The 15,176-nt window shown below is 33.9% G+C and overlaps 1 protein-coding gene across 1 annotated transcript in view; it reads left to right on the top strand.

Annotated features, from left to right (window-relative positions):
• LOC149559504 (centromere protein O) overlaps positions 1-15,176 on the top strand; it is a 182,057-nt gene that overhangs the window by 120,677 nt on the left and 46,204 nt on the right. The window contains exon 8 of the mRNA XM_089833413.1: positions 3,460-3,517. Within this exon, the coding sequence (XP_089689539.1) occupies positions 3,460-3,517 (58 nt within the window). The remainder of the gene's footprint in view (positions 1-3,459; positions 3,518-15,176) is intronic.

Genomic DNA, 15,176 nt, shown 5'->3' with positions numbered 1-15,176 from the left:
TTTGCCCCTCAACCTCACCCTGTATCGCGACAAGGAGCGTGCCTGGGGCGCTGCCCCCAGTCGGTGTGGTTATCAGTCGTGGGAAGTGTGACCAGTTGATGAGACTTGGAGCTGCTACAGGCATGGAGTGTCTGTGTACCAGAGGCACTTGGAGTAGGTGTTGGACGTGAGGCTGTCTTGGTGCATGCATAGAGAGCTTAGGAGGAGCTGATCATCCAGTTGGAGGTAGTACAACGACACTTGGCTTAGGGTACCCAAGAGTTGGAAACAGAGAAAGTGGTACGGGTGGCTATCAAGGTTAGCTAAGGAGACAGTATTGTGTTAGCAAAGGCTGTAGATGCAATGTGGTTTGGAGACTAGTTTGGTGCAGGCACGGGACAAATGTGAAAATGGTGTGACGGAAACAGATCTATCTTGTTGTAGTTAGTTAGTTAATGTATTCCATTTTGTTAATTTATTTCAGATATTTTGTAATTATCGTCTGTAGACGACTTTTTCTTTTTGGGGGAATGATGTCGTTGTTAAATATTGTGTAGCCGATAGGGTGTGTCAAGATGTATATCATTGGTAAATATTGTGTAGCCGATAGGGTGTGTGTCAGGATGTATGTCGTCGGTAAATATTGTGTAGCTGACGGGACCTTCGGGAAGGTTCTTGTTATGTAGCTGACGGGCCTTCGGGAAGGTTCTTCGGAAAGTATTTATACACCCTTCGGGATCATTGTAATCATCATCATAAGCATAATGTAATATCTTGGCATATACGAATAATAAAAGGAGTTCTATTGTTCTTATCTATTGTCTATATGCATTAATCTATTTACCCTATACGGTAAACAGCAGGCAGCTTGGGAGGAGCGAGCCATTACTGAGAAGGCAACAATTGTATCTCAGTTGGGGGATGCGAAGAAAGAGTCAAATGCAAAAGGAGGTGGAGCTCCAAAAGATAGTCGACATGATGAAGAGGACACTAGAACTCCAGATGCATGCCAAATTGAATATGGACGCTCGGCAGCAACAGGTACATGAGTTGCGGGCACAACTGAATGAGCTCTGGGCACAGAGGATGTCTACCACACCAGTTGTACCAGGGATGCGACCCTCTACTTCTTAATTTATTTTAAGTCTTGATGTACTTAGTAATTTAAGTTGTATCTATTTTGTTGTCCGAAGACGACTTTTCTTTTGGGGGGGATGATGTTGTCGTTAAAAACTATATTATAGTCAACATGTTGAGTTAGTATTTGAAAGGTAGTGTGACAGTCGAGTCACCCCTTCGAGAAGTATATGTACATCGTCCGAATGGATTTATGAATCATTATTGTAATTGGAATTACATATATCTTTATATGAATAAAGTATCTTTTTCAGCGTACATTCTAGTCTCTTAATGCGATAAACATCCATTTCCCCTATATAGTAAACATTGAGGTTGCAGTTAAGGATCTTATGTAGATGCCACAAACGAAGATATTTCTTGTTGTGTTTAGACTCTTTAGAGTGCGCAATGTTAGCATGGTGGTTCCTTCCTGAGGTTGATTTCGAGGTGTAGGATCTCTTCGGTTTGCAATTCATAAACTAAGGATGAGGAAGCCAATTTTGGCCTATTGGAGTTTACTCCTATGGTGTTGCAATTAGTTCTTTCAAAGAGCAGTTGGTAAAGCGCTAATAGAGTTGGTGTAGTATTTGATTGCTCTTCTTTCAAAGGGTTTGTCATTTGTTTGGATACCTTGCGGGACAATGATTCTAGATGGGACCACAATTCTCCTAGGTTGACTTGGGACCTTGTTATCATTCTTGGTTATAGTTTGGATCAATTTTTTGATTGTGCAGTACAATCTTTGGGAAGGGAAGATTGTTATGGCCCCATTTTTGTTCTCTTCTACTAGAGATGGTGTTGAGATTTTGGTTTGGTGTTTACAAGATTAGATGAGTATTTTTTATCTCACTACTGTGTTTAGATGGATTAATGGCTAGAGTTATTTTGTTGGAGAAGTAAGTTGGTTCCAAGCACTGACAACTAGCTAGCATGTTTTTTATTTTATTTTTGCTACTGTTAGTAGTTTCAGTTTTATCATCTCAATGTTTAGTATAGACTAGGGTTTTAAATAAAATAATGGTAAGTTTTAATTAATTAAAGACTTAGCTTTATCATTATTATAATTTATTAAATGAAGAGACTATAGAGGCCAATAATTAAATAAAGGTGATTTATTTTAAGGGATTGACCTTTATTATTTAATGCTACTTTGTGAGATTATAGTGTAAGCAATTTTTATTTAATAAAGGGGACAAGTGAAGTAGTGGAAAAGCAAAAAAGTACAATTCCGAGAAAGTAGTGAGAAAAGAGAAAGTGTTTTCTAAAAAGCAACAAAAAAGCAAAAAATATAATTCCTAAAATAACTTGCAAAAGTTATCAAAGGAGGTGTTCAGCTCTCATTTGAGGATATGCTGAGTTTGAGAAATTGATATTGCTATTACTGAAATAAGAGATTGTTCTTCTCAGGTTTGTGAAGATGAACATTGAAAACCTTTGTGCGTAACATTCTCGATGTGTTCTCGTACAGAAAACAGAATTGTGCTTTTTTTAAGAAATATTCATTATGGTTTGTAGAGGTATTGGACTGTGGAGGACGAAGTAGGAGGAAATTTAGGGAATATTTAATCATTTATTGCTGAATTTTCCTTCTTCCAAGCTGGCTGTACACTCCCAGAGCTGGCTGCACAATCTGTTTTGGGGTGTTTTGGATGTTGACTTCCTGCATAGCCCGTGGAGCAGATGGTGAGGGTTGGCATTCACTTTTGGAGTGACATTTTGGTGAGTTTTGTGAGTAGATCATTGAAAACCACTGTAGCATTTTATGGTATATTAGACTTCGATATGTACTAGAATCTTATGAACTGGGTCCCTGTTATTTTTGATAGAAGTTGTTCTTCCATATCACGAAAAAAAATCTGGAATTTTCAGTTGTGTAATCTCTGAATATCATTTATTTTCTTGCATTAAAAGTGCCGCAATATTACCTTTTTATCTGCACTATATTTTGTCATTTGAAAACATTGCAAAAACATCAAATCACATTCCAGAACCAAAAAATGACCAAAAAAAGCACAAACAGGGCTTGCATATTACACGTCCAAACAAAGTGCAATCAGGGCTTGCATATTATCATGAGACAAGAACCCAAAGAACTAAAAATTAAATATGGTTCAGTGCTGTTTTAATCAGAATGCATCTGCATTATCCATCCATGATCATGGTGTTTGCATCATAGAATAAGCTTTTCACATATGATTTGTATGCTCATTTTCTTTACTGTTTACTGATTTTGTTGTGGGTATGTATTTCTAGTTTCAAATATTTTTGTGAAATCATTATTAGTTGGTAAGAAGCAATAAATCTTGCATAATTTTGGGGTTTTTTAATCCTATATTAATATATGTTGTCATTGTTACACAGGTCATTTGTTGTTTGGAAGGGGGCAGGATTTGTATAGAGTATGCTACCTTTTTTGCAGGTATTTTACAATTTTCTTCCATACCTGGTTTTCTTAGTTGGGTTTTCCATACATTGTGATTTTTGAGAACCAGGTGATTGGATGAAACATATATACCCCATTAGTGTTTTTAATTTACACCTTTTAGTGCTACATAGAATATAACAAATGTGTAGTAGAACTTTTTATCAAACTAGAAGGGAAATGCTATGATAAATAGATGGTGTTGTAAACTGAGGAATTGAAAGCTCCTTATATATAGATTTAGAAAGAGAATGTTTCTATAATGAAACAATTGTGAACTAAAGATAAAAATAGAAACTACTTGATAAACTGAAGACTAACTAAGATGACCATTAAAGAAACATTACAATATTCTAATACCCTCCCTTAATGGTCATTGTCTAACTGCTGTCTTTCGGTCACAAATTATTTAGAGCTTTCTATCGCTGCTTTTGAGACCCTCCTTGAATTTGTAAAATGTAATGGCCAAGAAGCCGTATTATTCTGTGTAGCCAGAGACACCTAGATGAAACTAAACCCTTTTTGCAGATGAGCACTACACCCCAGAACAGAGTGCAAAAAGCCACAATTTTTAAAGGAAAAAAATCACAAAAAAACCACACTATTTTTGAGATGAAATTAGTCAAAACCTACCAATAGCATCTGGACACGAATCAACATATAAAGCATTGTTTTTGAGGAAAAACAGTAACCATAAAATGAAATAGATAATTTATGAGAAAACATTTATAAACCCAACAGATAATTTTCTATGGGAAGAAATTATAAAAACCCATCAAAGATACTTTCATGTGTCAAATCATGAGACTTCGCATGGGAAAACAACACATGCAAGAAAATGCACTCAAAAAAATTACATGCAAGTACAACCTTCAAAAATTAGACTTTTGCTCGAACCAAGAAACTGTGTAATCAAAGCTCTCGATCAGGCTCGCGATTTTCAGCAATTTTTTTTGAAGATGAACGATTTTTCTTTTTACAAAATACGTTTGACGATTTTTATTTCAAAAAATCAAAAAACTAATTTTCAGAAAAAATTCTAGATCAGAAGAGGCTCAAATCTTTCTTAAAATCTTTTGCCAAATTTTATGAAATCCCTTTGACCTGCTTGGATACCATGTAAGAATAAATCGACGTTGTTTTAAATAGAGGAAATGAAAGCTCCATGTATAGATTTATAAAGACGGCATATCTATTATGAAACATTCGTGAACTAAAGTCAAAAATAGAAACTACCTAATAAACTGAAAACTAAGATTATTGTTAAAGAAATATTACAATTTTCTAATAAGGAAAACTCTCTATAACATAAAAACTAAACTAAAACCAATGTATTCCTGCAATTTCAAATATTTACCTTGTTCTTTGGGGTCGCTTATTTCTTTTTGAATATATTGTAAATTTGTATCTTTTTGGTTTTTCTTATGATCAAAGCTGAAATGTTTTATCACTATTTGGCAAAGGATTTTACTTCAATTGAACAATGGAAGTAAAATTTATTGAACCAGCTTGAAGACATAATTGTGGACTTTGTGCTAAGCTAAATGCAGTATTTGATACAAAGCCATAATCTACACCTTCAAGCTCACTTGTGCAATAAAGCTTGAAAACTCTTGAAGGTGTTTTAAGTTTAGCCCATTGAACATAATAAGGCATCTCAATTAACTTTTATAAGCAAGATAGACACACTAATTGTCATTGAATGAATAATAAATTTTGGATAACATTAACATGGATATGCAATGAAATACAACTCCAACAATGTGTAGGCATTAGAATAACTCCTTTTTAACAGTAGGTGCAAACGACATTTATATTGTTTACAAATCTATTACATGAAAATAAATAAAAAATGCTAATAGTTTGCCTTTGGCTGCGTGCAGGATGTTAGTACAAAATTCTATTGTTTAAAACTAAAATTAAAACCAATAAACCTTTAGTTAAGCTATAAACAGAATCCATATGAGACTATGACTTAATGCTCACATCCAAGAGATCTTAAAGAAGATGTTCTAAAAGGGTTAAGTCGTAGCAGACACGCTGCATTAAAAAATAGAGACTACTAAAAATAGTGTGGGCTATCAATAGCTTCAACTAAAAATAGTGAGCCCTAGAATATTCCCTTCTTTGAAAATGGTGGTAGTTAAAAATAAAATGAGCCTTTTGTAGTGCAGGCAAAAAAGAAATGTTGGATAGGTATTTGTAGATGACTTTGATTATTCTTTAGCTTTATCTTCAATATTTGCTAACTATTTGAAAAGCCTTGAAAATAGTTACAAAAGGAATTGAAGGTATCTTCTAGGGTTGTGGTGTTGGGGGAACACAAGTATTCAACATCCATTTGACCTGCATTTAAAAAAATCTCCCAAATTTTTGTTGTTGTTATTGTCTTCATGGATATTAGTAATCTTATGATGTTATTGTTATAATAAATTGTTGTTGTAGTTGTATTAAACAAAGGAGATGGAAGCTCCTTTTATAGATTTATAAAGATGATGTTTCTAAAAGAAATAATCATGACTAAAGACGATAATATAAACTACTTAATAAACTAAGACTAACTAAGATGACCGCTAAAGAAACATTATAATATTTTGAACCTTCCCTTTATGGTCACTATCTAATTGCTATCTTTTGGTCACAAATTCTTTAGATATTTTTGCTATTGTTGAGGCCCTCCTTGGATCTGCAAAATGTTAATGACCAAGAGTAGCCAAAATTTGTCCAAAAAAAATAGAGAAGGGTGCCCCCTTCTTCGGAATGCTCTGTAACAAGAGATAAGAGCCTGGCATTGAGATGAGTCTGCGACTAACCCTCCTAGAATCAACAAAACATTTGACTAGAAATCATCACAAAACATCCAACTTGATGTTGGATATCAAAGTTGCTATTCAGTGGAGATAAAAACAAACACTGAGAACAACTAGCACAATTTTGATGAAAAATTGACAAACCCTCCAAACTTTGTAGATGAGCAAGATGCCCCAAAACAAACTGCAAGGTACTATGATTTGAAGTTTACATAGTATTGTTTTAGAGGAGAAAAATTGACAAAAATCCAAAGCAATATTTGAGGTGAAAAATTGATCAAAAACCAACATGATTTGTGAGGTGAAAAACTATTCGAGACCAAATAAAATCTGAGACATGGATAACAAAATTTAAAATTTCATTTTTGAGGAAAAATTAATTAAAACCCATTAGAAAATTTTTAGGAGGAGAAAAACTAGGAAAACCCATTAGATAGTTTTTGAGGAAAAAATTATAAACTCACTAGGTAATTTTTTTGGAAAAAGCTATAAACCCATTAGAAATTTTTCAAAGGGAAAAAATTATGGAAAACCATCACATAATTTTTGAGGAAAAAATTATAAACTCACTAGATAAATTTTGAGGCAAAAATTATAAACCCAATAGAGAAATCTTCATGCGGTGATATATTGGACTTTACATGATAAACTAACAGATGCAAGAACATGCAACTCACAAAAAGAACATGCAAGTACATGAAATGCTCGAAATTTGACACATATGCTCATACCAAGAAATTGCGCAATGTAGGTCCATAACAAACCATTTGTATATTTATTGTTAAAAGATGTTAGTAAGGGAGTTGGATAATTAGTTGTAGAGAAGGGATGTGTCCATTGGTTTTCTAAACCAACCATGGATAATATATAAGGACTGATGGAAGTGATGTCAAGGGGAGATTATGTATGGACTATTTTGGAATTAATAAAGAAGCATTTCCTTCCCATTTGCATGGCACTATGGTAGTAAATCTGCTGTTTGTTATAATTAATGTCGAGTATTGGTAAGGTAGATAGATGTCCAGGTAATAGTTACAAGCATATACCCTTGGTAGAACTCATCTATATTTTTGGTGTTGTTGCTTGTTTTCGAACTTGGAGGTCTTGTGAGAATAACTTTATGACAATGAAGGCAATGCAATGATGGGTTGACCATCCCTATACCAAGTACTAGTTACATACAATGACATGGAGAGGAAGAAGTAACGAGGGAGGATCAAGTAGCATAAGATTCGGTGCAGATGTGGGAATTGTTGGCTGACCAATACATGCGAAAGGAAGCTTGAGAGAAAGTGGTTCTTGAGAGCATTGTACTGGATGAACTTTCAATCTCATCAGTAGTGTATTATCTACTTGGATAGATACCTCAGTTATTGGCAAGGAACCTAGTACAGCTGGAGGAGGAATGGGCCAAATTACAACATGAACAACAGAGACAACAAGTGCTCCAACAATTTGCTGAGAGGAACCAATGCAAAATACAAGAGAGATACTTAACAACTTAAAACATCCAGCCAATGGAACAATTAATGCCCCTAATCCCAATCAAAGATCCAAGGCGATTACGAAAAGAAGAAACTAGAGAAGTTGTGCTATGGTTGGCCTATGTATCAGGGAGCAAGACGAAAGGCGTTGCCATCTAAAAGGACTTAGTGGTCATTAAAGGAACCAAGCCAAATAAAAGCAGAAAACTTGATTGAAATTACCATAAGGGGAATAACAAACTTGTCGATCTTAGAAGAATAAATAATGAGGGTTTAGTGGACCGACCTAAAAACAACAACACGCAGAGAGTACTATTCAAGCTACAAAGGAAGCTCCAATCGAATAGAAGAAGAGGCACCAAGAGGAGAACCCTTGCTTGCGCTAAATGCACAAGGAAGTAGTTGGCGCTCTAGAATGACTGGAGTAATAGAGAAACAATTTTTTTCTAGATTCACAGGGGATGGGTCAGACAATCCGGCAAGTCACTACAAGACACGTATAACTATATGAGAAGCAAAATGGAGAGAATGATTAGAATGACTCTTTAAAAGCATATCCAACCACTTTAAGGGGGATTTCTATCAACTGGTATATGGAGTTAGAGGTTGGCAAGAAAGAATCATGGAAACATCTCCAAATGGCTTTTGAAAAAGAATTTAGACTATTACAAGATGATGATGAAATAGACATAGAAATATATAGCAGTAGACAAGAAAAGAATGAATCAGTGCGAGCCTACAACTGGAGAGTAAGAGAATTAATAGGCAAATTGGAGAACAAACCAGCTGATGGTTTGAATAAACAGTGGTTTATTGAAGGGCTAACTCCATCCCTACAACGGAAGATGAAGGTGGTACCATCGTCCTCCTATACAGATGCCTATACACGTGTCATGGACATCGAGAGCGAAAACAAGACTTCAAAAGGAATAAAGCATGGGAGTGATAGTGACAATATGGAAGGAGAGAGTGGAGAAGAAGGGATATGATGCGAATGATGAGGGAGATGGCGACTGGGAAAGAAGGTACAAAAGAAGGAAATGAACTCTGGTGTATGGACTGCCAGATGGAAGGTCACATAAAAAACTAACTTTCCAAAGAAGGTGTTCTATGATATAGGCTAGGTACTAGGTGAAGAGCACATGATTATACTGAGAAGGGGGGGTGAATTAGTGTAATAACAACTTTTGCAAAAACTTTAATCACCACAATAACTTCAAATGTTGAAATAATTAATTATGCCCATGAACACAATGACACAATGTTTAACGTGGAAATCCAATGCAGGAGAAAACCATGACAATAAATGCTTTTATAAAAACTTTTTTCTTTTACAATGTATTGTAGGCTTCGACATACAAGAGGCTCCATTCCATGTTTTTATGAGCATCGACTCTCTGGAGGCATCAACTCCCACACTTCATAGGCGCCGACCTATAGGAAGCACCAACACCCATTGTTGTCTTTGTGGCACTAACCCACTGCACACAAACTTCTTTTCAACCTTGGCAATGTTGCTTACTCAACTAATGACGGATACATATATTTTTGCAAATTCTTTTCTTCAAGTTGGTATTTATATCTGTTTGAAGTCCACACTCAAATCTGTAAAATATTATTCTTCATATTCATTTTATGATAGTAGCAATCTTCCTCATTTAACTTATAATATGTGTCAGAAGTAAATCTGAGTATATATATTCTATTTTTCTTTACTCCATTAATCTGCTCAATCCTCTTTCTCTCTTCCACATTCTTATACACAGTTATGCTCTACCATTCTGTAATATCTGCATTTCAAAGTATAAATTTAATAATAAACAATAATACATAAATAAATATTATGATATAATTTGTTATTATTAAATATATTATTTCAATAAGATATCAAATTAGTATAATATTATATTATTTTAATTGATGTAATGTAATTGATATAATGACAGTAAGAACATAAAATAAATAATAATATATTTATCTTTAGTTATATTATAATTCATCTACACTAAATAAATTAGATGATAAATAATTTATACTATTGAAAGGCATTATGATATATACTAAATATATCAAAGGCAAGCTAACATGATTTATTATGCCCAATTCATATACATTCTACGATTCTTCTTCTACTGGCATTTAGATCATCTGATCAGAGGGCTTGGAATCCAGTCATTAATAAACAAGATGCAATTCTTTATGATGAACATACAATTAAAAATGAAGGAATATATAAAACTATGTTTTCTTTGAGACTGATCTGGGGGTAACATAATTCATATACCCTCCATATTCATACTACAAATAGTTGTCAATATATAATGTAGAAGTTTATATTGCAGTGGCATTAGACAAATATCATAAACATCGACTCTTATACTAGGGATCAATATAGCTCTATCAATAAATCCTATTTTCATTAATTATCGGTACTCTCTGAATAGAATGTACAGTAGCCACACTATCATTGAAGTAATAGTAGCATTCAGTGGTTGGTATGCAAAAATACTTTTCACTGCTAAAATACTATAATCATTAGAATTAACTCCCATGAAGCTGTCAATATGCAGATAGCCACTAAATGACTATAATCAATATTCAATTGAAGAGAAATCATATTCATGGGACGATCAAGTATCTAGACAAACCCTATGATCAGCATTATACAAAGATTAAGGATTTAAAATTATTAAAGAAGCAATATTTGATAACTATTATCTTGCCAAATATTATTCAAATGGTGATTATATTAAATGACTAGTATATGACAATTATAATTAAATGACTAATTGTCACAGGAAGCTATGATTTGTTAAGGGAGATTTCATTATGGAAGATGACAAATAAGCGATGTGACTCATTGTTTCATTTCGGAAAGATATAAAAGAAATTCAATCTCAGTTTAAGGGGCATCAATCAGGCTATTCTTCTTTCAAAAGAGTAGAAGTGAATCTCTAATAAAAGCGGCAATCTCAGATTGGATCCTCAGACAAAATTGATTACAAGACGACAACTTCAGATATATGCTAATACTTGCATCAACTAAACGATAAATTGTCCATCATAGGCGGTTATAAATTGCTATTTCTGACCAGAAGCCATGTTGGAGAGTAGGGAGTAACCAACAAAGAAGACAAAGAAAGAACATATACGACATCAAATATTTGATGTAGTATTATGATATTCCACCCAAACATTTCAAAAGTGGCAGGCATAAGAACGCAAGTTATTTGGTGCAAAACTAACAACAAACAATATTAAGAACCACCCCGCTATAATAGAGGACGTTTGTGAAGGTTTTATATTCAAAGCGTAGAAAGACAACTTGGAAAGGTATCAAATAATAGTCGCTAGAACAAATGAATAAATTTTTATAATCTTTTCCAAATATCGGAGAAAGGAACATATTGTTGGTCAGAGAGAAATATAAGCAGATATCTATAGAATATTAAGACCAGGGCAACTATTAACATAGTTGTAAGCTTAAATCTACATATAAGAAATAACAACCAATCATTGTGAAAGATAACATATCTTAGTTTTAGAAATATAATTAATTTTCTTCGAAAGGGCATTATTTTCTCACAATCTTCAATTTCTCAAAGCGATGTCCAATCTTTCAATAAAAGAGATAATCTTTAGTGAAGTGTTCTTATTTTCCAATTTAGTCGGAGAAGGGACATTATAGTGGTATCAGAGCATAATTTGCCATCCAGTGAGTGAAGGCTTATGCAAACTTACGAGAGGACAAAGAAAACTACAATAAACGACTTAGCAAATGAGGCGAGATCCTATATGGAGCAAAACAACCAAACTATATTGAATTAAATGGAAAAATCAAGTCAAGCACTTCTCCAAGCATTGCAAGATATCGGAAATTCTATTAACAATTTGAGACAACCCAACCAGGCAAGAGATACTAGCTCCACCCACTCAAAAAATAATAATGTGTTTTGTGCAACCGGAATACCACAACCATAATTCTATACAGATAGAGCTACCAAGAGAAGAAGAATGATTGAGCAACCAATGACTAGGGTTGAAGATATTGGAAGGGCATATGTAGCTCTAGAACCTAACATTAGAGAAGTGGTATCGTTTAGAAAATTTTGTGAAGATAAATAAAGGGAGACATCCAAAAGGCTTGTAAATGAAGAACTCAAACATAAAATCAACAAAATAAAAATTTCAAATTTTGATGAGTCTAACAAGATTACACCGCACTGATAGTTAGAGAAATTAAACACATCTTTTATTTTAAACTCCATGATGGAAGAAGATGCCCTCCAATTCGCTATAGTCCATCTAGAGAGAGTTGCACATGATTGGTGGACCCATGGACGTATCTCATTGGGGCATAAAGATGTAAAATCCTATGAAGAATTCTCTCAAAAGCTCATGAATAGATTTGACAATAAGGACATCGAATGGTATTTCCAAGAACTAACTTAACTTGGACAAATTGGAACATTAGAAGAATTCACTTGCAAATTCCAAGAGTTATTAGTCATGGTCCCAGACCTTTCACAAAAGAGACTTACTCATATGTTTATAGAAGGATTGAAAGACTCAACTGGACATGCGGTAGAACTGCATGAACCTCAACACTTGGAAGAAGTCATTAGAAAAGCAAAAATGGTAGAATCAAATCCTTCAAAAGAAAGATCCAAGAATTTTTCAGCAAAGACAGAGTATAGAAATAAAGATTCAAGAAAAGGCCATAGAGAGAAAGAATGTTATTTTGGCAAAGGGAAATGGAGCAGAGGACACCAATGTCTGAGCAAGGAAGCCCAAAAACAAAAAGAGGACACATTGAAGAAAGACGTGTTTCAGATGTAGCGGTCCTTGAGAACCGGGACATAAGTGTGACAAGAAGAGTCAACTCCATAAGATAGAAGCAGCACCTAAAATGGGCAATGAAGAAACTCCACACAAGAAAGAAAAGTGTGATCAAGGGAATCTCAACAATATCCAAGTAGAGAATGAGGGAATAGGGAATCATTGGAGCTTCAAGGAAGCTCCACTATAATCATACTCAAATCAAGAGGTTTACTTTGAAGCAACAAAATATATATTAAACAATATATGTATGTAGATGTTTTTATGATTGTTAATAAAAAATTAATATTCAATTTAAATAAATGGAAAGTGTGGCAAATAAGGGAGAATTGTGGGGGCAACTATAGCAGTAGCAGAAAAACCGTTATAAGGTTATTTTACTACACAACTAAGGGAGAATTGTGAAGGGCTCCTCATTACAATGACTGATAAGGGAGAACCGTGGAAAGGGCACCCTACTGCATTGTGAGGGAGAATTGCTAAGGACACCCTAGTGCAGAAGTAGTTGAGGGCACCCTATCACAATAGTATTCAAGGAAGAACTGCTAATAGGGCACCCTATTATGCTGTGATTACGGAAGAACTGCTAAGGCACCCCACTATAGAGTAGAGATTATATCTTTAGAGGCCTTAGGATGAAATAAAGTTACTCCTAAGGATTAGAGATGGATAGTCTTAAGGGTATCCAAAGAGGCCTAGGATGGGATAAAGTCTCCGCTAAGGTATACAAAGGCATACTAAACAAGTAGAAGGTCTTGGAAGGGATAAAGTCTTTTTGTGAATTACTCACTAGAACTCATCAAGGAACAAAATGATGCATAGCAAGGAGCACAGAAGCACTACAACAATATACAAGATAAGTTTTTCCTTTTTGAATCATTCCTAGTATTTTAAATTAAATATTATTGTACTACAGCAATCTAGAAGTTTATATTGCAGTGCCATTAGACAAATGTCATAAACATCGACTCATACCAAGGATCAATATAGCTCTATCGATATTTCCCATTTTCATTAATTATTGGTACTCTCTGAGTAGAAGGTACAGTAGCCACAATATCATTGAAGTAATAGTAACATTCATTGGTTGATATGCAAAAATATTAATCAACGCTAAAATACTATAATTATTAGAATTGATTCCCATGAAGTTGTCAATATGCAGATAGCCACTAAAGGACTATAATCAATATTCTAACGAAGATAAATCATATTCATGGGACTATCAAGTAGGCAAACCTTAGGATCACCGTTATATGAAAATTAAGGATTTAAAATTATTAAAGAAGCAATTTCGATAACCATTATATTGCCAAATATTATTCAAATGTTGATTATATTAAATGACCAGTGAATGGCAATTATAATTAAAAGACCAGTTGTTACGGGAAGCTATGATTTGTTAAGGGAGATTTAATAATGAACGATGACGTATAAGGGACATGACTCATTGTTCCATTTGGGAAAGATATAAAAAGAAATTCAATCTTAGTTTATGGGACATCAATCAGTCTATTCTTATTTCAGAAGAGTAAAAGAGAAATTCTAATAAAAGTGGCAATCTCAGATTGGATTCTCAACATGGAGAGGTATCGAATAATAGCCACCAGAACAAATGAATAAATTGTTATAATCTTTTCCAGATATCGGAGAAAGGAACATATTGTTGGTCAGAGAGAAATATATAGCAGATATCTATAGAATATTAAGGCCAGTGCAGCCATTATCACATTTGTAAGCTTAAATCTACATATAAGAAATAACAACCAATCATTGTGAAAGATAGCATATCTCAGTTCTAGAAATGTAGTTTGTTTTCTTCTAAAGGGCATTATTTTCTCATGATCATCAATTTCACAAAGCAATATCCAATCTTTGAATAAAAGAGATAATCCTCAGTGAAACGTCCTTATTTTCCAATTTAGTCGGAGAAGGGACATTACACATTCATCTTTTAGAATGATTTTCATTCTCATTATATATACTTCTATTCTAAAGATCATGACTTTTCATATCATATTTTTCTTAAACATAGATTAGTCTTTTTAAACAATCGCACTAGTTCAAACATTATCCTTCTTCAAATATTTTTATTTGTGCCTTGTGAATTACAACCTTCATCTCAATTATATGCTGCTTCTTTTATCAATATCATCGTTATCTGAATTTAAAAAATATTTTTATGTAATATCCATGTTTGCTGCAAATGTCTTTGACTCCAATGTGGCATCTGTAATTGTTTGAACTAAAATCTTGATTTCTAACTCATCAAAGGAAACTCATAAGGACATGACGGACAACATATGATATGCTAAGTACTTCTTATTTTAAACATCTGTCACTTTATACTGCTGCATTTGATTTTGTCACAAGCCCTTCTATTTTGTTGTGTACAAACAACTTCTGCTGTAAATATGTTTGGCAGACTTTTCTTATGCTCAGAGACATCCAAAACCCACGATATGCTATCAGATTTTTTATAAACTCCAACGTTGAGATAATGAGCAAAATCTCCCAATGGAA

The sequence above is a fragment of the Cupressus sempervirens genome, chromosome 5, assembly GCF_028749045.1.
Source record: "Cupressus sempervirens isolate cs-2001-9-10 chromosome 5, ASM2874904v1, whole genome shotgun sequence".
Taxonomy (NCBI): domain Eukaryota; kingdom Viridiplantae; phylum Streptophyta; class Pinopsida; order Cupressales; family Cupressaceae; genus Cupressus; species Cupressus sempervirens.
Note: the sequence above shows the minus strand (reverse complement) of the source record. Positions and strands in the feature narration are given on the sequence as shown.